At 39.6% G+C, this 25763-nt stretch overlaps 1 protein-coding gene across 8 annotated transcripts; it reads left to right on the top strand.

Moving 5' to 3' along the window:
* The first annotated feature begins 421 nt into the window (after positions 1-421).
* Positions 422-25544, top strand: FBXO30 (F-box protein 30). Of its 8 annotated transcripts, XM_075064022.1 has the most exons (6): positions 667-897; positions 2694-2765; positions 6243-6348; positions 13600-13820; positions 18570-20666; positions 22533-25544. In XM_075064022.1, the coding sequence occupies exons 5-6, from the start codon at positions 18585-18587 to the stop codon at positions 22734-22736; spliced, it is 2286 nt and encodes a 761-aa protein (XP_074920123.1). In that variant the 5' UTR covers positions 667-897; positions 2694-2765; positions 6243-6348; positions 13600-13820; positions 18570-18584; the 3' UTR covers positions 22737-25544. The 8 variants fall into 8 exon arrangements, with proteins under 8 accessions (XP_032650531.1, XP_074920122.1, XP_074920124.1 ...); XM_075064023.1 differs by lacking the exons at positions 667-897; positions 2694-2765 and adding an exon at positions 435-551; XM_075064019.1 differs by lacking the exon at positions 2694-2765 and having other exon boundaries at positions 483-897.
* The last annotated feature ends 219 nt before the right edge of the window (positions 25545-25763 follow it).

Below are 25763 nucleotides of genomic sequence, written 5' to 3'. Positions count from 1 at the left end.
AATTTGAAGAAGGGTTTTGACAAACACATGCAGAAGTCAGGCGTGATGTAAGTGTGCCTTCGGCAGCGGATTACAGGCCCACTCTGCTCCCCCTGGCTTTTCCCATGGGGGCAGAATTTAATTCATTCCAGCTACTTCACCTCCTGCTTTGGAACGGATTTAAAGTGACAATAAGTTACGTTTAAAACATTTTCTTCTCCCAGGGCCAGTGCCCGGTCACACCGACCGACGGGCCCGTGCAAAACACCAGCCAGCCCGTCAGACGAACACAGCCCATTCCCACAGCAAGGCACCGCTCCGCAGCCTGGGGGGCTCCGCCCCTCTGCAGCCGGCGTCCGGCTTCCAAAGCACGCGGGGCCGCTGCGCTCAGCACGGCGGGTAGCAGCGCCCCCGCGGCGTGACGAACCTAAACCTGCCCCGCCCCCACTGCCATCGACCCCCAGCGCAACCTGCACTCGCTGCGTCTGTCCCGAGTCCCCGCCAGAGGCGGGGCGGGAACCGAGCGGCGCAGCCCCAGAGCAGCCCACACAGGGCGGTGGGGTAACATCCAGGTACTTGACGCACATGCGCTCCCCTTATCCAGTGGGACGTTCCATCCGTCCCTTTCCCCCCACCTCTCCAGCGTGCGTCATAACGTCACCGGCGCCCCGCCCCGCCCCGCCCCACTGCATGGAACCCGGGGGAGAAAATAGCCGCCGGCAGCGCCAGTCCCGAGGGGGAGTTGGCGCGCGCACTCTGATCTTTTCATCCCGGAACCGGATTGAATCCGGAGGGGCTCGCTCGCTCGCTCTCCCTCCCTGCGCGCGTGCCCGGCCGCTCGGGCGGCGGTTGGAGGCAGGAGCGGCCGGCAGCCGGGCCGCACGGAGCCCTGCCTGGGACAGAGCCGCCGCGCGGACGGTGAGTGACCGGGGCCGGGAGGGGTTTTCTCCTCACTCCGCACCTTCCTCGTTGGCGCCGCCAGGCCGGAGGGGGGCGGGGTTTCTAGTCCGGGCCTGGGGCCGGAACAGCCCCTCGGAAGCGGTGAAAGTTCAGCTGCCGCAGCCGTGAGAAGCTCGGCGACCCATAGGAGAGTCCGGGCGGGGGGTGGTTCCCCTCCTCCCCACGATCCGCGGGGTGGATAACCCCGGCCCTGGCTGCGTGGGTGGCTGCCCGCTGCCCCGGAGCCGGGGCTCTCTCGCTGCAGGGGGGGTTCTCCTTGCCCGGCCCGTGCAGGCCCGCCCGGCAGGGACAACCCCGCGGGGCTCTGTCGGCGGGGGAGGGGCGATCGTGTCATCCCTCCCTTGGCTACTGGGTTTTAATCCCGATCTCAGGGTGTCTGTGGTGATAACATGCCATTTAGGGTGGCTGGCGAACCAGCTCCACCCCTTTTCCCTTTATGGGCACTGTCTGGGTAGGTTTTTTGCGGAGCACACAATGGCTGTGTGGAGGAGACCTTCACCATATGGCCGCTTTCCCTCTCTGTTTAGCCTCCCCGTTGCTGCTGCTGTTAATATTAATAAACATATGCATTACAGTGTCCCCCTCCCCACAGAGTAGGGTCAGGATCCTATTTCGCTAGGTGTGATCCGAATACAAAAAGTCAGCCCCTGCCCCACAGTGCAGTCTTGCTCTTTTATTCATAGACAAGGGGAGCAAATAATTCCTAGTTGTTGCTGAAAGGTTTCTCTGACCCTGTGTGTGTATTGTAAGTGACAGCTCCAACTGTCTAAGAGGGGACTTGGTCCCTGAGTTGCTTAATTCGTGGAAATAAAAAAACAGGAGGCAGCTTGTTCCTATATAAACATAAGGAGATGGTATAGCTGAACACTGATAATACTTCATCTTGCCATGAGTACAGGGAACTGGACTAGATGGCATCTCAAGGTCCCTTCCAGTCTTACGATTCTATAATAATAAAGAATAACAAACATAAATATAGGGGGGCTGGGCAGTGACTTTCCCTAAAACTTTTAGCTGTAAAAAAAATCATGTCTATTTTGAGATGCTGTAACACCTTTGACATTTGGTAAGGAGAAAGCTGTGGGGTTGGAGAAGTGTTTTTTCTTTGTCCCCTGAAATTCCATTCTGATTTGTCTGAGAAACTTTTCAAATCTGCATATCTCTTCAGTTGTTTGTATTATTAACATGTTAAATAAGCAGCAACAGCAACATTGAGAGCCGAGGGAGCAGATAACCTCCCCCAGGAAGTGAGGAAAGAGAGAGGTAGGCTGGGCTGTGTTCCCTTCCCTTTCTCTGGGCCCAGAACATAGCCCAGTCCCCCACATCACCCAGGATAAGAACCTTCTGTTACTGCCAGGTAATGTAACTAATCCTGTAACTCAAGGGGTGTTGCAGTTTTGAAGGTTTAGGGTTCAAACTCTGCAGATGATGTACAATAGTGGGATTGTCGTATTTGCATATACTTTTGTTTTTACTTAAAAAAAAAAAAGTCATAAGAAATTACACACACACAACTGTTAAGAATATTATTTAGGTTGCAGAGTCAAACAGCTGAAAGGTTAAAAAGTGTCTAAATTTAAGCTGCCTGTGTAATTTTAATTGAGCCTTCTTGTGTGTATGCATTATGATAGTCTTTAATTACATGATGACATACTATTTTTTTTTTTTTACAAGAGCATTCCTTTATTCAGTGTATAAGAATGAATCAAGTTTGTGTGAGGCATTTTGTATGATCTTTGCCTCATTTGTTGCAGAAGTGAAAAGGTATTTAGAGAAGAAAGGAAGAGACTGCAAGAAGAGAGAGGATGATCTCATGTTCAAGGCAGGTGAATGCCATATGAAAGAACAGTTTTCTCACTGCCTCTGTTTCAAACTTCATATGTGATGTTACACAAGTCACATAAACCAAAATTTTGGCAAGGGGCTTCTGATGTATTTCTTATATTATGGGTGCTCAACTTGAAACACTTGGAGCCTGATAGACAGAATTAGGATTCCTAACCCTATACTGATACCTCCAGACCACATTGTATTACTGACAGAGTGCGAAGCATCCACTTTATTTGCAGTGGGAACACTCAACACTTCTGTTTGTCTGGCATTAGGCAAATCTCTGTCTTATTTTCCCCATCTGGGGATATTGCTCTTATCTCACAGTGGAGATAAATTCATTTGTTAGTGAGGCATTCAGTCAGATACTACCATGATGAATACCCTAGAAAAGACCATGAGGAAAGTAGTAATTCTTTGTTCAATGAAGGCTGTGGATGGTATGCAGGAGCCACTACTACAGGATAAAAAGAAGTATTGAACAGCTGACTCATTCTGTGAGTGTAGTCCATCTTCTCTGCACTGAATGAGGCAATGATCCTGTTAAAAATAGTATGTGATCATGTAATCAAAGACTATATTATAATGCATACACACAAGAAGGCAGAATTAAGATTGCATGGGCAACCTAAATTCTTAGATTTTCTAACTTGACTTTGAAAACTAATGTCTTTAACATTTTTTGTGTATACACTGTAATTATGAAAGTACTTATGACTGATGTATAGTATGTCTGAATATTTTTGTGTTGAAATACCTCTCAGTACCACGTGTATATAAAGAATATGCAACAGACATTTATGGATAAATGGAGGGAATATAATCACATAGAAACCAATTTTTATGTTTACCAAAGGCAAAACAATTGTTCTAAGCACTACTGTAAAATAAGTCCTGTCAAATGTTTTTTTAAAAGCAAATATAAGGTATATTCTTGGCTAAATTTCTATTTAGTAAGCTTACTGCTTTTTAGTACAAAATCTTAGCAGAAGTAATGGTCAGTACAAAAACATTTAACAAAAGATCTTCGTTCAAGTTGTTCACCAAACTACTGGTATCTGTTGCAACAGTTTAAAAAAAACTTTATGTAGGTGCTAAAATTATCTTCAGTTTTGCCAGTCATACTTAAAGTTAAGGTAAATTTGAGTTGCTTAGAAGTATGCCTCTTATAGAATGAGTAGTCATCCTTGTCATCTCCCCACCCACCCCTGTCCCTCCCCCGCCCGATGTGGGTATGTTTATGTGCTGTGGAGAAGCCTAACAGTTTTGAGTGACAGCTCAGTAACAAATGAGGTAGTTTTTTTAAAGTATGCTTTGTTTACCACAGCCACAGTGCATTGCAATACTCAAACACTCTGTTTTAGCTGAGTCACTATTGTCATGAGCCCCTGAAAAGGTTTAGACAAGCATGCTCCTTTGGAGCCCGTGGATTATATATCTTAGTTTCATGTGTGCTGACTTTTGGAAAATACTTCTGTTTTTAACTGGCAAATATAGATGAGAAATGGGTGATTCGTTGCCCTCTAAAAATTATCTCAAAAAAGTCATGAAGAGCCAATCTTTTTTTCTTTACACGGTCTTCTTCATTCTAATTCAATAACTATAAAACAGCTAGTATATTGACAGATATGATCATTGGGCAGTTATCAGTACACATTCTCTTTTGTGTTTCTAAAAGGTAAATTCTAGCAACTATTTGAGAGAGCTCTTCAAATTTAAGCCCTTGTTTATATGTCCTTTATAACATTCTGAAAGTTACTTTGTGGACTTAGATGTCTCATTGTTACTTCGAGCTCAAAAGTGGCTTTTTAAAGGTTAATGAAAAGCATTGAATTCTTTTTCCTCCCTGGTAAAAAGGGCCTCTGATTTCTGATGCTCTAAAACTCAAATAGAGGGGAAAATGGGGAAAAAACATGCTAGACTCCAATGAGTGTGAATGTTTTTGATTGTATAATGAGGCATGGTTTAATGATACTGAAGTTAAGTGCCTGAAAGTAGAAGGGAGGTTTATTTTCTTAACTTTTAACACATAGGATGGACTTAAGGGGACTGATCATCCTGCTGTTTGCACATATGTATGGTGTATCCTTCTTCTCTCTGTTGTATGTTGTGTTTATTTAGATTGGAAGCTCTTTCGAGACAGAGAGTGTCTTAGTGCACTGAAAAATGGGGGCTCAGTTGGGGTTTTTAGGTGCTACAATAGTACAAAATAATGATCAGATCCCCAGATATGCATGCATATATGTAAAATTAAACAACAATGCATTGCGCCTGCATTTCAGTGCTTGATCACTAGATACAGGATTTCATCTGTTTGCATTTAAATATGCTTGTTCATTCCAGTATGGGCACCTACAAATGTATGTGTAGAAACCACAGAAACAAAGTTTCAACAAGATTTTATGATTGACATCTATAATTAGGCAAAGGTCACAAATTTAGATGTTTTTCCAGCAAAAATGCGACAACATGCATCAATTAAAGTATTAAACATAACACACTCTGCAGAAATAATGTATATTATATATGCAAGAGGGTGTATGTAGCTGTGGTTTTGATTGTGCAGCTAAAAATGTCAACCATCGTGCATTAATGTAGATCTTTGCATTTATAAGTATAAACACAGGTGCATAATTATTCTTATGCTTGTGCAGTGTTTCATTACTTCTCTAGGTCAGACTGCTTCCCTCTCATCTTGTTTCTTAACCTCTGATTTAGCCTGACAGAACTTTTCTGAGAGAGGGTACAGTCTTAAAGATATGTTTTCCCCCCTTTGTTTTTACCATCCCTGTGCTCCATATCCCCTAGCAGCTACAAGCAGTGCATGGCTGCATGCATATACAGAGCAAAGATAGGGTACTTGAAGGCTCTTTAATGCTGCAGATAAATGCTTAACAAAGTCCAATGTCTGGAAATTGAAACTACGCAAATTCAAATTGGAAATACAGTGCAAATTTTTAAGAGTAATTAACCACTAGAACATATAGCCATGGGCTGTGGTAAATTCTTCATAACTTGGAATCTTTTATTCATGATTGGAAATCTTACTAAAAGATATGTTCTTATTCAAGCTACCAGTTTTTGAACTAGATGCAGGAATCGCTATGTGAAATCAGTGGTGGTTTTTATGCAGGAGGGCAGACTAGATAAACTTAATGATTGCTTCTGGCCTTAAAATCTATGAAATAGCAATCTCTCGTGACTGATAACTGGCATCAGACAAGTGTTTAAAAACTTACCATCTTTGATTCTAAGCTGTTTGCCCTATTCTTTATTAAGATTAATAATAAAACTAATTGCATTTTATTTGTCTTTTGTGGAATATAGAATTTTGCAAAATGTTAGTCATACAAACATACCTGCAGTCTGAGATAGGCAAGCACAGAACTCTTTTTAGAGGATTGTACAAGTAGGGAGTAGTCCTTGCAGTAAAAAATGTAGCCTTTTATCTTTTTTGATTTCATCTTTTGCAGAGTCTGCAACAATCAAGCAGTTGTACTGAGTTCAAGTTCAGAAGTACTTTACACATGAAGCCAAACTGGCTCTCTAGCTGACATCCCTCTGGCACCATCTCAGCAGGTAGAGTGCTTTTGTGCCTGAGCCATGCGCTAAGTATAGCTGCTCCAGGCGTAGTTGTCATGTAGTAGTCCATTGCCCAAGGTTAATCAAAGTTTTGGACTGTTAATTGGAGAATGGGGCAAGACACCAAGAAAGCAGAGCAGACCTGTCACAAAAACACAAAACGGAAATCCTGGTGATTCTTTTTAAAATGACAATGCTTTAAATAAATTATTTAAAGCTGTTGGAAAGATGACTGAGTTCCACCGGAAAGAGGACTGAGTTCTAAAGTAAGACTGGTGTCTTGCAGACTAAGGCACCAACTGAGGGAGGGGCAATCTAGAAGCGGTAGAATGATCTTGGGGGGGCGGGGGGGAGGTTTCTTTAAATTATTCTATTTCTGGACTATAGTCAGAAAGCTTTCTGAAGGAAGTATGTCTTAATAAATACTCTGAAGAATGGGGAGATAGTTTTAGGACAAGAAAACAGAGGCATAGGGGGCCTCTAGACAGGCTTATAACTCCTAGAGCTAGTAAAATGTATAAAACTTTCTAATATTAAAATCTAAAAAGGAATAATAAGTGCTGAAGATTTTTATTTCTTCCGCTCAGTCTCACTGCTGGACTTCTTAGAAGCAGCTATAATTTTGCGTCAGACATGATTTTAGGTCATTTGCCTTTCGAAGCATTATAGTATTTGTTTTGCTCATTCATCAGAAATAGTTTGTTGATGCATAGAACTGTAAGATGCTAACTGAATCTCTCTTAGTGTTTTTTTCCCCAGAAGATATCATGAAATAGTGTTGTGAATGTCATTTTTCTGCTTTCTATCTTATAGTAGTTCTAAATAGTCATGCTTTATGACAGTAAAGTTAGTAGTATGTTACTTGTGTGTTTTCAGAGCTTTCTTTACTGAATTTAGTGATTAAAGTAAGTTTACTGCTTTTTATTCATGTTAGCCATAGAGAGCCAGCACTTTAAGAAAGGGAGTGGAATTTTGTTCCTTCTTGGGCATCAAAAGCCTTGTTTACTAAGTTCTAGTTCAGGGGTAGGCAACCTATGGTACACATGCCAAAGGAGGCATGCAAGCTGATTTTCAGTGGCACTCACACTGCCCGGGTCCTGGCCACCGGTCCGGGGGGTCTCTGCATTTTAATTTAATTTTAAATGAAGCTTCTTAAACATTTTTAAAAACCTTACTTACTTTACATACAACAATAGTTTAGTTATATATTTTAGACTTATAGAAAGAAACCTTCTAAAAATGTTAAATGTATGACTGACATGCAAAACCTTAAATTAAAGTAAATAAATGAAGACTCGGCACACCACTTCTGAAAGGTTGCTGACCCTTGTTCTAGTTTGTGTATTCACCTGTGCAAATGCATTGAGGGCAGTTGCTTTGCACAGGTATTGCTGAAGATGTAAGTGGCCTGTAGAACCTTATGATGATGATGATATGTGAGAAGAAAAGAACCCAGCATGACTTCTAAATGCTATGGGGAAAACCTCTTGTAGACTGAATACATATGATTAGATATAATTATGAGAGAAATATACAAGTCCATGAAGCTGCCTTTACAGTAGTTTTTTTTCTGAAAACTGGCTATGGGATTATAAATACATATAAAATACAAAATCCTGTTCATCTTATATGCTTTGACAGTTTGTCTATGATCTCTTTTTTTTATGCTGCTTTCAGACAAATCATGCCTTCTCAATTCGTTTTTTCTGAACAAAATCTCTTTGTTCAAGTACACCTCTACCTCGATATAACGCTGTCCTCAGGAGCCTCCAACTTGCTTTAATCTGCCGGAGTGCGCAGGACCGTCTCCCCTCCCTGAGTGCTGCTTTACCGCATTATATCCAAATTCATGTTATATCGGGTGGCGTTATAATGGGATAGAGGTGTTTCTCCTAAAACTCATTTGACTCTTGCTACAGGAAGTGTTAATTTGCCCTTAAAAAAATAAATAAAAAAATTCTGAAATCAAGTTGTGCACGTATCTCGGCTGAGTAGCTGCTTAATCTTGAAACTATAAGCCTTACCCTTGCTAATTCATCCTCCTTGCTGTTGTAGTTTTATAAATTTAAAATTAGATTAAAACTCATCAGGGAAGTGCTATATTGTGTATTTATCTGAAGTGCCTAATACCATTGGGTGCTGTATCTATAATAACCACATTTTTAATCCAAGAAACAATTAAAAATTGCATAATGATTGCTGTACATCATAAAATAAAGTTCCAATCAAAGGCCTTACACTTGTGTATTAAATACATAGTGAGATCAGTGTCTAAATGTACCTTGTGATTATATATACAGCATTATATATGACCATCTACTTGTTTTAGATAATTATTTCGTATGAATGATTACCAAATAACACTAGATGTGACTGGAACTTGATTAATAGCTCATTTTTAATAAAATAGTATGCATTTACAACAAAAATAAAGATTTTATTTATTTACAATAAAGAAACTAATACTGGGTTAAATTCCCCTCACAGTCTGCACTTGCTTCCAGCAGTACAGAAGTGGGGAGGGAAGTTTGAGCAGGAAGTTGAGGCTGCACCCTCTGTTTTGTGGTGGCAGAGACTGCATGGGCTTTGAAGAGGTCATGGCCAGGGGATGGCTGTATTCAGTTTATCTGAGCACCTTTGTTCCTCTGAAGCCCTCAGTGAGCATTAAAGCTACCCTCCTTTAGTCAAAACCCATAGGGATGACAAGTTGTGGTATATCACCTGCCTTCTTTTAGGGTAAAACTTCCTTTAGCAGAAGAGTTCTAGTTGAAGCAAGGATATAGAACTTGCATGTCCTTCTACCAGTCCAATGAATCTGCCCCATTATTTGAAACTTAATAAAATGGAAAAAACAGTGCTACAACTAATATGCGTGCTTGAAATGTTAGTGTAATTGTCCTGCTATAGTAGAGAATGAGTTCTTATCTCACTTTTTTCTAACTTGTAAATTATTTTAAACTTTTGAAGGTGGCAAGGATGGGCTGGGGAAGATTATATAAGAACTTTAAAAATTTACCCAATGCTTACTAACCTGAGAACTAAATTTACTAGTTAAAATGAAAAATTTCTATCCAGGCATGCATCATGTGGTTTAAAAGACTAAAATAGGTCTATCTGTGTTCTGTATCTAACTGTAACATTGTTGATCCATTTTCTGTAATGCACTTGAAACTTGCATTTCATTGGGAGGGTGGATTGATTCACCGCCTTTCCCTTTGTGGGTTCCTTCTCCCGTGATGAATCCTGATGAATATTTTCCTGAGTTTTCTTCAGTTTTTCTTTCTCCTGCTTCCATGTACTTATCTTTTTATCTACATTGTGTTCTTTACCTTCTCTGGTATTTTTTCTCCTTTCTTCTCCAGAATCTTTCATCCAGTTGTTTTCTAACACATATCATAAATCTTCCCCCATTTGTCTCTCTTGCCCACCTACACTCAACACATAAATCCACCCTCTCAAATATAGGGTGTGAAATTTTTACCAGACATAATAGAGAACTAAATATACTGGTGAAAAAACAGTATGAAAGATAGAAGGGTCAGTAGGGTGGCACTGTCCAGGAGCCATCCCAGATGAGATGCCAAATCTTTCCACATCCTCCCCAAACTACCAGGATTCTCTTCGGGATGTGCTTTCTGGATTCTGCCTTTTGTATTAACTGTCTGGCTGCTAAAAGGAAACGTCTGTCTTCATTTGAATCCTCTTCTTCAGTGACTAGCTGCATTGCCTATTTCTGTTCCTTGTTTTTTCTGAAGCAAAAGTTAGAATGTAACTATCATTTTCAAAGGATTTTGAATAGACTGGTCAATTTTCATTCTGCTGCAGCTTAGAAGATGCTGAGGCAGGGCCAGCTCCAGGCACCAGCATTCCAAGCAGGTGCTTGGAGCGGCAATCTGCAAGGAGCGACAGTCTGTGTGTTTTGCCCCCAAGCAGCGCGCCGAATTGCCACCGCAGATGGCGGGGGCAGTCTGTGTGCCGTTAGGGCAGCACGCACGTTTCCATGGCGGCGGCAATTTGGCGGCAGCTTCTATGTTCAGCTGTCCGCGACGGCGCAACTTCTGTCTTCTGACTGAAGACAGAAGCTGCTGCCAAATTGTCGCCGCCGCGGAAACGTGTGCCGCCCTAACGTCACATGGACTTCCCCCGCCGTCCACTGTGGCAATTCGGCGCACTGCTTGGGGTGGCAAAAACAGTAGAGCTGGCCCTGTGCTGAGGAGTAGTAGAGGAACAAAGATCGGTCAGTCAGCATTCAGGCAGATGCTATAACATCAGTTTATACTTGATTCACATTGGAAAAGTTCCCTTCAAAATCTTAAGGGCTAGAAACTTTTTTTTAAAAGTGAAAGCAAGTAGGAAAGTGGCCTTTTTAGCATCATGACTATGCAAGTTGTTACAAAATGAGACAGGACAGACAGCTACCAGAGAGTGGTGGAAAAGCCGTTACTTCAGGTCAACGTAAGGACACCTCAGTTCAATTAAGGGCTCCCTGTGACCTTTAAAAACCCCTTTTCGTGTGTGTGTGTGTGTGTGTGTGTGTGTGAGAGAGAGAGAGGGAGAGATGAGAGACAAGCTGCAGCAGGGAGAAAAATCTTCCTGGATGGAAGACTGGTTTCTTGCTTATAAGGGAAGCAAGCCAGCTAACAGACTCTTTGGGGAAGGACTGGCACCTCAGAGCAGCATAACAAGGCAACATCCCAGAGAGGGGACAGGGAGAAGTATTTCCTTTTTATGTTATGAAATCTCCAAAGTGGGACTGATTTGCTTTGGGCCCCCAACTCTGCCAGAGGGGGAAACGTTGAGCCCAGTGAAGGTGCCTTGCTACAAGGTCTGAAAAATACCTCAACTTAATCTTGTAAAAATTTTGCTTCTCAAACACATGGAACAAAAAAGGCAAGCATTTATATCAGAGGAGAGTGTGGGGGCAAGCAGCTGTTCACTCTTGAGTTTGATATTGTGTCAGTACAGCAGCTTATTTGTATGATAGAAGAGGCAGAGAGAGAAGGTTCCCTTCACTGCATCCAGAATATTGTATGCCCACAATTTGAAGCCATTATTAAACTGTCTTAATATTTGTATTAACACAACAGCTATCATCATGAGTTCATAACAGCTGGAATTTTAATCCTTTTCATTATGGCAGGTTTTCAAAGCATGTTCTGGCTGATCTAGTCAGCTGACTATATTGTATGTACAATAACATCAAGTGACCCTTCAAATTCTGAGAGCAATGGTCACCTCACTGGAACTGGATGTATTTTTAGGTTTCTCTGCTAGTAACAGTCAAGCGTAAATACTTCAGCATCTTAGATGAACTGAACCTAGTTGCTGACATTACATAATCAGAAAAGTACAGCTGTTCGTTCTTTGTATAGTCACTAATTTGACATTAAGTATGGTAAAAAACTAGTATCATGTAGGGTAACTTAAGTCAGTTCTTTTCAGGGCATGTTCTGTCTGCAAATAATGTTTATATTTTCCCTTGTCATTTCTCATATTATTGCAACACAACTACTTGATCTGTTTACTCTTGGAGTTTTATATTACTGTTTTTAAAGAACAACTTTCACACAGTGTTAAACATTTAGATATCTTCAAACCTAAATCCTTTTTTACCAAAATTTTTCTTCACTTCAAGTTAACACATACATTACTGTTTCAAGGTTCTTGCTCCCTGTTTTCAGTGACATAATAATCACTCAGTTTTCATGTAAAAGATTGTGCCTGAAGTTTGAGTAATAAAGATTTCTTTACTTCCTGGATCATGTAGAAGCTTAGATGTGAGGGATATTGTAACTAATGAAAATGGCAAAATAAAAATGAGGAACTTCAGTAAGTGTGCTAGCTTGAAAAATTAAATGTAGTAATGGCAACTAACTCGTCATTCATATGTTTGATTATTCCTAAAACAAATGAATACTACTTAAACTTAAATTTCCCAATTGAAAAATGTACAAATTTTGATGTAGACTTAAACATTTTGTGTTATGGGTAAGGCTCAGATTTTGTCTCGGATATTTTTAGTAAAAATCACGGACAGGTCATGGGCAATAAACAGAAATTCACAGAAGCTCGTGACTTGTCTGTGATTTTTACTAAAAATATCTCTGACAAAATGGGGAGGGAGGAAGGTCCAGCACCCATAGTGGCTGGGCTATTGTGAGGGGACCTCCTGCCTACCGCCACAGCTGGGCAGCTGTGGTGAACCCAGCCGCATGTGGTGAGTGAGAGCTCTGGGGGACCCTCTGCTGCCCAGTGGCTAGGAGCTGCTTGGGGCCTCCACAAGCAGCAGCTGAGAGCTGTGGGGCTTCTTGCTGACAGCAGTTCAGCTCTGAGGCAGAAAATGTCACGGAGGTCTCTGGAAGTCTCAGATTCCATGACCTCCAAGACATAATCGTAGCCCTAGTTATGGGCAATTAATTTTTGGGTTACACTAACAGTGTTTTAAAGTATCAGTGAGTTCATGGTTTGTTTAAACTAGTGAAAGTCCACTGTAGATGTTCATTATGGATTAGCAGGGATTAAAATAACACATTCATGAAAAGAACATCCAAAAAGATTTGGTGTTTGGTAATAAGATATGAATAAAACACTCTGCTGACAAAATTACACTTCTTCAGCTGGTGTTCTGAAGTCCTAACTGTGCAGCCTGTAGAATGTTGGTGAATTTGAAGTACTAATTGCCTACTGAAAATGTAAATCCACATCTAAAGGGTTTTTTAAAAAACATTTTTATTAAGAAGCAGATATACATTCAGTGCAAACACAAAAGCCTAGTTAATACTGGGCTAAATTAGTTGAGTCTGCCTAGTATAAATGATTAAAATTTAGTGTCGGATCTGGCATTAATATAGCGTCCATTAAGTTTTATTTGAAAAGTCTCCACCATGTCTTTCCTCCCTCCCCCACCCCCCAATAAATTTGTTAGTCTCTGAAGTGCTACAAGGACTCCTTGTTGTTTCTCCTTCCCCCACACACTTTAAAATTTTGTCTGCATATGTGTGATCAATACTTGACTCAGTACTAGTGAATGCCAGCTAGTGGCTGCGAGAGGAGGCTGGAAACTTAACAAAAGATGAGTTACTAATCACAGAGCTCAAATTTCACACAATCTGACTTTTAAGACCAATATAGCTTGCTAGAGTGCATTAGTAGCATGCTCTTGGGTAAACTTGTATAGTCTGTTTAAAGGTAGTGTTTCATGATGGCTACATTGACTTCTTTATTTGTTTCACATTTTTGCATTCACAGAGCCAAGCAATAGCATTTTTAGGGCAGGTCTTCACTACCTGCTGGATCGGATCGGGTAGTGATGGATCTATCGGGGATCGATTTATTGCGTCTTACGTAGACGTAATAAATTGATCCCCGATTGCTCTGCCGTCAACTCTGGAACTCCACCACTGCTGAGACACAGAAGCAGAGTTGACGGGAGAGTGGTGGTAGTCAATCCTCTGCCGTGAGGACACAAGGTAAGTCAATCTAAGATACGTCGATGTCAGCTACGCTATTCTCATAGCTGAAGTTGCATATCTTATATCGATTCTCTTCTCCCCCCCAACCCACCCCCGCCATGTAGACCAGGTCTTAGTGACCAAGTGGAGCTCTCGGAGCCCACTGCCAAGTTTGGTTAGCAGGCATCATCGTTTGATCTGGGCTGCAGCTGAGTTAGTGAAGTCACTGGTCACTTTTAATGATGTTTGTAGTTCTCTTGAAAAATAACTATAGGAAATTGAATAAACCAGGCCTTGTTGCTACAGGGCTATTTCTCCTCTGCCCCCACACACACACTCCCCCAAAAAATCTCAGGAGGGTATTTGAGCATATAGAGGAGGAAAAGATGACATGAAGGGGCAGGAGATACACAAAGGGCCATGGTTGGGAGGCACCCAGAGTATGTGCGCCCAGTTCTTGGCATTTTAAAGATGCTACATTTTTATTACATATATCTCTTTAGGGAATATATGTTAATGTACATCAGTGTTAATTGGCTGCCATAGTTTGCATGTTTAGTAGAACAAAAAATTTGGTAAACTGACAGTCTGAAAATTTGTTAGTTTGGGTTTGTTAAAACATTTTGATGTTGATCTAAAAAAAAAAAAAAAAAGTATTATAACTAACTTAAATGTTACTTACATTTAGACCCAAAACCAAGAATGCTTCACAGTTTTGAAACTTTCCAAAAGCTTTTCAGACCAAGAAACTTGGGATAACTGACCCTTTCCTGAAAATAGGTTTGGTTTTGACCAAATCAGCATTTTCAAACAAAAATGTTTCAAAATATTCCTGACCAGCTCTAATATTTATGAAAGACAAGTTTTGAACATCAAGTTTGGGTGACTAGATTTTAGGGAACAGTTACTAAAAATCATAGAATCATAGGACTAGAAGGGACCTCGAGTGGTCTTCCAGTCCAGTCCTCTGCACTCATGACAGGGCTAAGAATTCTCTAGACCATCTCTGATAGGTGTTTGTCTGACTTGCTCTTAAAAATTTCTAGGGCTGGAGATTCCACAACCTCTCCAGGCAATTTATTCCAGTGTTTAACCACCCTAACAGTTAAAACGTATTTCCTAATGTCCAGCCTAGATCTCCCTTGCTGCAGTTTAAGCCCATTGCTTCTTGTCCTATCCTCAGTAACCAGAACAGTTTTTCCTCTCTCCTCCCTGTAACAACCTTTTATGTACTTAAAAACTGTTATCACTTCCCTGCTCAGCCTTCTCTTCTCCAGACTAAGGCTTTGTCTACACTATCAATTGAACAACAACAATTTTTTGTCGTTCACAGGTGCTTAAAAAATCCTCCCCCAAAAGACAAAAGTTTTGCCACAGCAAGTGGCAGGGTAAACGGCTCACTGAAGGCAGGAGTGCTCTCCTGTCCACAATGCGAACCCTGCTTGTAGGGGATGGAAGTATTTTGTTGTCGAAAGTGCCAACAAATAGTGGTTAGTGACATGGCTGTAGTGTAGACAACGCCTAAACAAACTCAATTTGTATTTGAGGACTGCTGGCAATTTGCTCCTGCAACACAAAGTCTCATCAGTTAGCCCAGGGGTTGGCAACCTTTCAGAAGTGATGTGCCGAGTCTTCATTTATTCACTCTAATTTAAGGTTTCGTGTGCCAGTCATAGATTTTAACGTTTTTAGAAGATCTCTTTCTATAAGTCTATAATGTATAACTAAACTATTGTATGTAAAGTAAATAAGGTTCTTCAAATGTTTAAGAAGCTTCATTTAAAATTAAATAAAATGCAGAGCCCCCTGGATCGGTGGCCAGGACCTAAGCAGTGTGAGTGCCGCTAAAAATCAGCTCGCATGCCGCCTTTGGCACCCGTGCCATAGGTTGCCTATCCCTGAGTTAGCATTTCAACCATACATTAAATGACTGGGTCACTTTGGTGATGGGGAATTTTGTAGTAATTTTGTAACATCCCCTTCAATAAACATCCCCTTCTATAAACTTGCAATAAAGGATGCAAACTGCCTGTGTGTGTGCAGGATGGGGCGGTCCTATCAGAGAAACTAATTAATGTGGTGAAAGAAATGCTTCCTTTGAGTCACCTGCTTGATGTTTCTTTTCAACTAATGGAATCCAAAGGGGAGGGAAATATTTTTCCATAGCTGTAAAGAGGTCATTTTTAAACTATTTCTGTTCAGATTAGAAATTTGTGCATGAGTCTGAACTTAAAAGGAACTCCTGGCAGAATAGCTTATGGAAAATTCTGTTAGGGACCTTTCTTCCCCCACCCTCCTTTTAATTATTTACAGTCAATACGTTTTAAAACTTCAGTGAAGAATTGCCTTAGACACTGTTGACTTAATCTGTAGGATGTATGCAAGAAGCCTTTGACAAACTGTGTAACTTCAGTGATTGGTAAACTGATAATAGCTCATCTTAATTAATTAACCTCTTAGAGTTGGTATGGCAACTTCTACCTTTTCATGTTCTGTGTGTGTATGTATATATATATCTTCTTACCATATGTTCCATTCTATGCATCTGATGAAGTGGGCTGCAGCCCACGAAAGCTTATGCTGAAATAAATTTGTTAGTCTCTATGGTGTCACAGGTACTCCTGTTCTTTTTGCGGATACAGACTAACACGGCTGCTGCTCTGAAACCTGTATTTACAACATAAGATGAAAAGCTAATTTGTTACCTATAAATAAAAACGAACTCTTCATAGTGGGGAAAAATAAACCAGTTGTGTTGTGCCTATCAAGTGCAGCACATATGCTTCTTTGTTAGTAGAGTTCAGAAAAGTGGGTGGCCAAAATATTTGAATAATTTAGATTTAGGGGGTTGATACTTCACATTTTGAAATTCAAGCCAACTTTAAGTATCAGAGGAGCATAGGTTTAAAATCCCATGAATAACTTTCTGTGACAAATAACACCTTAAGTTACTAAAAGTAAAAAATACAAAAACTTGTTGGTTGGTTGGTTGGTTACTGACATTTGTCAGTTTAGACAATGAAAAAAATTCTAGTCACTTTCATTTCTATTTATAGTCAGTTAATTTCATTTCAAAGTTTTTCTGCAATTGCATACTGCTGCATTGCTTGAGTTGAAAAGATTGCAGGGTATATTTGTTTGCCATTGGAAATAAAATCAAACGTGGAAATAAAATCAAACATGGAAACATTTCTGTTGTATTAACTTTAAGTTTTATATTCAGCTTATTTTTAGAAAACCTATTTATTTTGGTGGGCAGAGGGATGTAAATTTGTTCTGTGTTCCTTTAAATTTCTATAAAAAATTAATGATTTAAGAATATTTTCTATACTTCATCGGTTTAGTCTTTCAGTAAAACATGTCATGAGAATCACAGAGTGATGCAGTATGATGCTTGTGATATTGTGAGATTGCTATTTGTGCTAAAGCAGGGGGTTAAAGCATAAATAAGCAACCCGTCCATTTATTTTTTCCCAAGATTAATAGAGTTTTTACCCCCAAACCCTTGTGGTTACATGGACTGAATGTAAACAGCAGTAAGAAAATGTTGTTGAGCAATTGTCTCCTTTACCCTGCCCTCTAATTTTTAGTGTATTCTTCCCCATATCCTAAAAATGTGTGAGGGAGGGGAAGATAAACTAACTTTGAAACATAGTAATGCAATGTACTTTCAAATACAAATGTTTGCAGTGGTGAAACATGGAATGCCGGGTTTACTCTGCCGTCCAAATCAGAATAAGGAATCTAACTTTCTAGTGCCAATGTGCTTTTCAGTTGTGCCTGCTTCACAATAAAACTGATCACATGACTCCAATTATGTGGTGTTCCTTTATTGCTCATCCATCTTCTCACTAGCATTAGTATCACCAAATAGGGAGAAGTAAAAGCCATTTAAGGACACTTGGAAATGTGCCTTTTTGTTTTTACTGATCTGGGGGGAAGGGATTAGCAAATTTAAAAAGGATAGTAAAACTGCTGCACACTAGAGCTTTGAGCAAACACTTTTCATAAAGATATGAAACTACTTTAAAAATTTAAGAAGTGTCCATGATCTTGTGAGGTCACTTTAAAACAGTGTAACTTGATTTCTTCCTTGAGTGGCCATTATATATTCCCACTCATAGGATGCACTAGCAGTGCAGCTCTGCTGGTGGCCATTGGAGTGCCCCCCAATGTCTTCCCCTCACTGTTCCTCAAAGTTTTATGGGTAAGATTGTAAAAGGCACCACAACACTCCAACTACCTTATTACCTTCCAGCTGTGGCAGCAGATGGACTAGGAACCTCTCCAGACTTATCCATGTTCTTTAAACACTCAGTGCCTTAGTTAGATTTCTTAGTTAGGATTAATATTAGAAATTTTAGTTCATTTGTTTTCTTTATAAATGTATTTATTACTTCCTGTACCTTGCTTCAGGCTTACTGATCCGATGGTTGATTCAGGGGGGAAGAGACCAGCATTTAAGAGGTTTACCTGTTGTCCTGCTGTGTTCTCCATCTTGAAAAACTCTAGGTTACAGTTGAGTAACCTTCATTTCTCTGTGTTACTCAAGCTCTGTCTCTCTTTTTATTTTTTTTTTTGGAGGGGGGACGGTAAAGTGTCACTTATTACTGTACTTATGGTTTGTGATCAATTAGTGTAGTGTTCATTTATAACTCTGTATCCAATATAGACCAAGAATATGTAGTTATTTGTTTTATTAGTAAACTTTAACAAATACTGAGTTAAAAATTAAGATTGTTTTATCTCCTTTCTCTCCTTGCCCAGAACTGGACTTGAATCATGGAGGAACATCAGCAGCATTTACACTGTGTCAATTGTGTCAGTCGGCGTTGCATGACCAGACCAGAGACTGGAATTTCCTGTGACTTGATTGGCTGTCCACTGGTTTGTGGAGCAGTCTTTCATTCATGCAAAGCTGAAGAGCATCGCATTTTGTGTCCATTTGAAAGAGTGCCTTGTTTGAATAGTGGCTTTGGATGTCCCTTTAATGTAGCCCGAAACAAAATCGCTGAACATCTAGAAATGTGTCCTGCAAGTGTGGTTTGCTGCACTATGGAATGGAATAGATGGCCAGTCAGTTATGCAGACCGGAAATCTTATGAAAATCTAAGTAAAGATGTTGATGAAGTAGAGCAGTTAGACATGGCTTTAGCCCTTCAAGACCAGCGCATGCTATTAGAATCCCTCAGAGTAGCAACTATGATGTCAAAAGCAGCTGATCAGATATCAGAACCTAGAGAGGAGACTTCTGTTAAGTCAAGTGCTCCTGACACAATGCTTTCAAATGGGTTGATAGCTGCAGATGGAGATTCCTACAGTGCACTTTATCAAGCTACTGTAGAAACTACTAAGAGTTTAGCTGCTGCATTAGATATACTGAACACTGCTACAAGAGACATAAGCATGTTAAGTTCAAGACTAAGTATTTTGCCATATGAGATGAATGAAGATTTTCAGATCAAAGAACAAACTACTAATGGATGTATTCAAAGTAAATTGTCAGACTATGAATATCCAGATGAAGATAACATGGGAGCAGTTGGTGGAATTGACTTCGATATCTTGAGCCAAAATTCACAATCGGAACAAAATGGTTCAAGTGATTTTTGTTATGATATAGTGCAAAAACATGACTTGAATGTGAACATTGGTAATGCTTCTGCTCTGTGTAATGGTTTTCATGCAGAAAATATAGGTACAGAGGCATTGGACCAGAATGAAGATCTAGATGTGTGTGATTCAAAACCATCTAATGTAGCAAATGGTGAATGTATTGCATCTCCTGATGATGGAGCATTGAAGTCTTGCAGCTCCTTTCCTGTAGCAGCACAACAACTTAGAGAAGTGATAACGCCCCACAGTTTATTTAATGGCGCTGTTAACCATATGCAACTGCCACATGTGTCCAGTGGAGAGGAAGTGCTAGAGAGGCAATTGGAACAAGAAAGATTGAGAAATGTAGATGTGTTTTCTCTAATTCACCATCGATCATACAATTTTCTTGTTAACCACTGTTGGTCTACACCAAAGGAAGACAAAGCTGTTGATACATCAGATTTGGAGATAACAGAAGACCCTATGGGTCTTCAGGGGATAGATCTAATCACAGCAGCTTTGCTGTTCTGTCTAGGAGACTCTCCGGGTGGTAGGGGGATATCAGATAGTCGCATTGTTGATGGATATCGCATTGATTTTGGGACTCAAACATTTTCCCTTCCATCTGCGATATTGGCCACAAATACAATGGTAGGGGAAATAGCTTCAGCTTCAGCATGTGATCATGCCAACCCACAGCTCTCAAATCCAAGTCCTTTTCAGACACTTGGTCTGGACTTGGTATTGGAATGTGTGGCTAGATACCAAACAAAACAGCGTTCAATGTTTACATTTGTTTGTGGACAATTGTTTAGGCGAAATGAATTTTCTTCACATTTTAAGAATGTGCATGGTGACATTCATGCTGGCCTCAATGGCTGGATGGAGCAGAGGTGTCCCTTGGCATACTATGGGTGTACGTACTCTCAACGTAGGTTTTGCCCTTCAACACAAGGGGCAAAGATTATTCATGATCGCCATCTGCGGTCATTTGGGGTTCAGCCTTGTATATCTACAGTATTAGTAGAACCAGCCAAAAGCTGCCTCATTGGTCCAAGTAGTGATCATCTGAGTAGTCTTCCTTTTGAGGTTCTACAACATATTGCTGGTTTTCTAGATGGTTTTAGTTTATGTCAGCTTTCAAGAGTGTCACGATTAATGAGAGATGTATGTGGAAGCTTGCTTCAAGCACGTGGAATGGTCATACTGCTTTGGGAAAAAAGAAAGTACCCAGATGGAAGTTCTTCATGGCAAATAAAAGAAAAGGTAAGATAATTTTGTGTCTTGGAGATAGGAAGGAAGGTATGGGACATATCTGCTCTTGTTCTGAGGATGACTGTTTTCTCTAACCCCACCCACACCCACACCCCCCTGGTTAATTGATGACATGGTGTCTGTTGAAAAAGACCATCTTCTGTGGAACCCAATGCTATTCTGAGAGCCAATTTGAAGAAAGAAAAAAAAAGTGCTACAGTAAGTAGTTTGGTTGTCTCCTTTTCCAAGTAATGGAAAAAATAACCCCAACTATACATACAATATGATGGGGGCTAATTTAGCTACAAGAAATCAGGAAAAAGATCTTGGAGTCATCATGGATAGTTCTCTGAAGATGTCCACGCAGTGTGCAGAGGCGGTCAAAAAAGCAAACAGGATGTTAAGAATCGTTAAAAAGGGGAGAGAGAATAATACTGAGAATATCTTATTGCCCTTATATAAATTGATGGTATGCCCACATCTCGAATACTGCATACAGCTGTGGTCTCCTCATCTCAAAAAAGATATACTGGCACTAGAAAAGGTTCAGAAAAGGGCAACTAAAATGATCAGGGGTTTGGAACAGGTCCCATGTGAGGAGAGATTAAAGAGGCTAAGACTCTTCAGCTTGGAAAAGAGGAGACTAAGGGGATATGATAGAAATATCTAAAATCATGATTGATGTGGAGAAAGTGGATAAGGAAAAGTTATTTACTTATTCCCATAATACAAGAACTAGGGGTCACCAAAATAAATTAGTAGGCAGCAGGTTTAAAACGAATACAAGGAAGTTCTTCACGCAGCGCACAATCAACTTGTGGAACTCCTTACCTGAGGAGGTTGTGAAGGCTAGGACTATAACAGTGTTTAAAAGAGAACTGGATAAATTCATGGTGGTTAAGTCCGTTAATGGCGATTAGCCAAGATGGGTAAGGAATGGTGTCCCTAGCCTCTGTCTGTCAGAGGATGGAGATGGATGGCAGGAGAGCGATCACTCGATCATTGCCTGTTAGGTCCATTCCCTCTGGGTCACCTGGCATTGGCCACTGTCGGTAGATACTGGGTTAGATGGACCTTTGGTCTGACCTGGTACAGCCGTTCTTATGTTCCTAGCACATTCAACGTATCCCCAACAGTTTGGGGAATGGGATTTGAGGTAATTCCTGTCCATTGTTTTCTGTCATGGTAATACGTAAAGTAATAGTTCTGTAATACTAGGAAAAATTGAAAAATGTATCTAGAAATCATAGTGTAGTTATGCTTCCATAACTTTATTTAATATATATATATATAAAAAAAAAACCCTGAAAATAGGGATTTTGTCTAATTTTAAATAGTATAAAGATAAGAAATTAAAGCATAGAATTCTAAGTTCTATTCAGGTGTTTATATCATGTCTCTTGCCATGGTATTGAGTGTCTTCATCAAGTAAATAATTTTGAAAAATCAGGCACTAAGTTACACATTACATGAAGAAGAGCTGAGTACCTGCATCTCCTTTCTCTTCAGTTGGACTTGCAGATACTTAGCACGACTAACAACCAGAACCTTACTTTTCAAACTAGAACCACACTGACTTAAAACCACACAATGTTTTTGCCTGACATGTAACTTCCTGATCAAATGTGCTCAGTTTAAAAGTAAAATGATTCTCTTCTCCATCTCAGCTCCTACCCCAAACTTCCATCCTGTAAACTCAGCGTAGAATCTGAAAGTCAAGCTGGATATTACTGACTGGAACTTAGCTGGTAATATTCATTTAGCTGTAACTAGTGGTGGACCCAAATTAGTTACAAAATGAAGTGTTCAGGGTAGTACTAGTTTGATTCTCTGTTTACAAAGAACCAGTTTGATGCTAAGCATGTACTTGTTTTCCAGGTGTGGCGGTTCAGTACAGCTTTTTGTACTGTAAATGAGTGGAAGTTTGCGGACATCGTAAGCATGGCTGACCACTTGAAGAAATGTAATTATAATGCTGTAGAGAGAAGGGAGGAGGCTGTCCCGCTGCCATGTATGTGTGTAACACGAGAACTCACTAAAGAAGGACGTTCACTCCGCTCTGTCTTGAAACCTGTACTTTAAATGCAATGTCACTCCACTTGCACATACACTCAAGCACCTGATATAACCTCTATGTAATATTATGTGACACTTTATTAATGTACTAAAGATAATTTCTAGTTAAATCTACTCTGTCACTATGTATATGATGTTTTGAAGTGACATTTATTTTTTATAATACTGTTTAGTTGAAAGTATTGAAAGTTGCCTTAATGTTTGAAAAATTTGGAACTTGCTGGACAGAGTAGTTTTATCTAACTTATATAATTTTTTTAAAAAAATCTCTAATGTATGTTTTTTTTTGATTCACTGGTGCCCATATTTGTGCTGAATTAATACAATTTCAGAAATGAACTTCTATAGGTATGCACATTCAAATAGGATACTTTGAGTTGTAGTGAGACAGGATCCCAACCAAACACATTTTGTGTGTTTGGTCTTGTTACAAATTACTAAACATTCAAAAGCTGAACACTATTCAAAACTTTGAAGTAGATGTCTCAGACAAACCCTTGACTTTTTAAGCACATGTGTGCGAATTTCTTAGTTTAATCAGTGTTCTAGTGCTCATCCTAGTTTAATATACATGTGATCTAGGATATGCATTTTTAAAAATATGTAGCAATGAGCTAAGTGAACTCTGATTTATGGCAGATTAATTTTAGCACAACTTTCTTTTGAAGAGTCAGCAGTGGTTACTTTTCTTGCGAACTAACAGTTATTTCACTTTTGGGAGCAAACCTCTTGAAGTTAAAACTATGAAATATTTATTAGCTGTTAGGTTGGCATTTGAGTTTATAATTTTTTTTTTAAATCCCATTCGTCAATCCTATAGTTGAGTAAAAGAGAAAATGCTCGAACAAAATCTTCCTATTTCTTGTCATAGATTGGAATATGGGATGCACAACTGTGGATTTAAAATGCAGCTAATGAAAGGGCTTAAATTGTTTTATGGTATTGTAACATGTATTGTCTTTCATTTCTGTTAATTTGTCTATAAAAATGCTACATTGATTGAGGGCATTTTAACTGCCTAAGTGCATCAAAATGTATCATATTCATAAAATGAGACCATTTCCATGCATTGCATATGGCATATTCACAATGTTCTGTTCAGTCACATATTTGATAAATGAACAACTCTAAATTGTTTCCACAGTCTTCTGTAATGTAGAAACTTGCATAGCATTTTGTGACTAAGTATGTACTATCAGAAATGCCCTGGTAATAGCAAAAGTACACTAGCTTAATTCAAAACAACTTTCAGACTTTTGTGTTGGTGACCACACCAACTGGTCTGTTGCACTTGGTAACTGTGCCACACACTAAAACAGAAACAGACCAGAGTTTGGAATGATGAAATATAGTATGTATTTCAATTTTAGGTAAAACAAGGTACCCTTAAGGATAGAATGCTACAGAAATGGTTACATTTAAAGCTTGTAACTTCTATAAGAGATACTTGTTTATGGCTAACCTGGCTACAGTTCACAATTACAGCATCTGTGTATTGTCCATTCTGGGTCCAATCCAGCTAAACAGTCATTGCCTTTTTCTGTTCGGAATGCTAAAGGTGCTCCAGAAAGAAACACAACCCAGTTCTTCAGTGCCATATGACAAAACTGTTGAAGAGCTCAAGCAAAACAAGCTCTCTCCATCCCGTTCTCTGGAATGTCTGAATCTCTGGACCATGTGTCTTTTTGGCACTTCTTCCTCCCACCTTGGTTGGGAGCAAATGGGGGAAGAACTCTCTGCACACAAAAAAAGGTTAATCTGGTTTCGGTAACTCTCCATACATATCCTTGGTGGTGGCTGCAGGGAACATAAATGATATACTAATTTGGACATACAAATTAGGTTTTAGCTGTAGGTAGAAGGAGCCCTATCTCCCTGCCCTCTAGTGTGTTGCAATGCCCTTTATTCTCAAAACCAAGAGAGAGAAACCTCCAGTCCCATGCAGGGACAGCTTCCCTTTCAGCACTGTATCTCTTAGCTGTAATGGACCCTTACTGCTTTTCCCTGACATCCAGAAGTAGCTGTTATACTGGAAGAACTCAGACTATTCAGGCTCCATCTTTAAAACTGCCTCCAAGGTAGTAGATATTCACTTAGCCAAGGACTGCTATGACTTTGGTACTTAATATTGTTTGTAACTACCAGGATCCTGCTTCCTATAGAATAACTGGGCTGGGTAGAGGTGTTTCTCTAGAGAGAAGAGGGTCCTGCAAGGGCTTATATTGACAGAATCTAGCCTGTAGCTCAGTGCAAATATGCAGCTAAAGTAAAATCAGTTATGCTTTGTTAAAATAGGCATTTTAAATACTAGATATTTTCATCTTGACAGATAACACTACATTCTCAACACATGCACTTTTGTTCTCAAATATTAGATACTGACTTTTTTTGTTAATATAAGTTTCTATTTTTATGAAAATCCAGAGCTATTAAAATATCAATGATGTAAACAAAATTTCTGCTTGTAAATTGTTTCAGATGCAGGAATACATTACGTAATTAGTATAACATTTATTTTATACTGCTATGCAGTCTGTAAAACATCAGTAATATGTAATCAGTCTATCAGAATTTGCCTGTTTTTGTTCATATTTGTCCTGGGACTTTAAAAATATCATCTTTCTCATTTTCCCCAAATCCTAACTCCCCTGTTGCAATCTCCTTTACAGCATATGTACACAGCTGTTACATTCTTTGTCTTTTACTTGATGCTGCATTGCTACCTTTTTAAAATGTTATGTTTTCAATCATTATGCAATTTTTTTTGCAATGTCTGTTAAAATTCTAATAAAATACATTTGGAGTTTCCCTTTATTTGGTATGAATTTACCTTATTTTTTGTTAAGCTTCTGAACACTCCTTTCAGTATTTAAATGTGGCCCTCTGTAGCTGGCTGTTGGATTGCAGTTAGGAATATTTTTAAAATCACATTAACACAAGGGAATTTCACTGTCAAATCAGACTTCTGAAAACTGGAAGATGCATAATCTATAAATACACTTAATCTCTAAACCCAAATTCACTTTATACATT

Source organism: Chelonoidis abingdonii, chromosome 3 (assembly GCF_003597395.2).
Source record: "Chelonoidis abingdonii isolate Lonesome George chromosome 3, CheloAbing_2.0, whole genome shotgun sequence".
Classification (NCBI taxonomy): Eukaryota; Metazoa; Chordata; order Testudines; family Testudinidae; genus Chelonoidis; species Chelonoidis abingdonii.
This window is presented reverse-complemented; position numbering and strand designations above follow the sequence as displayed.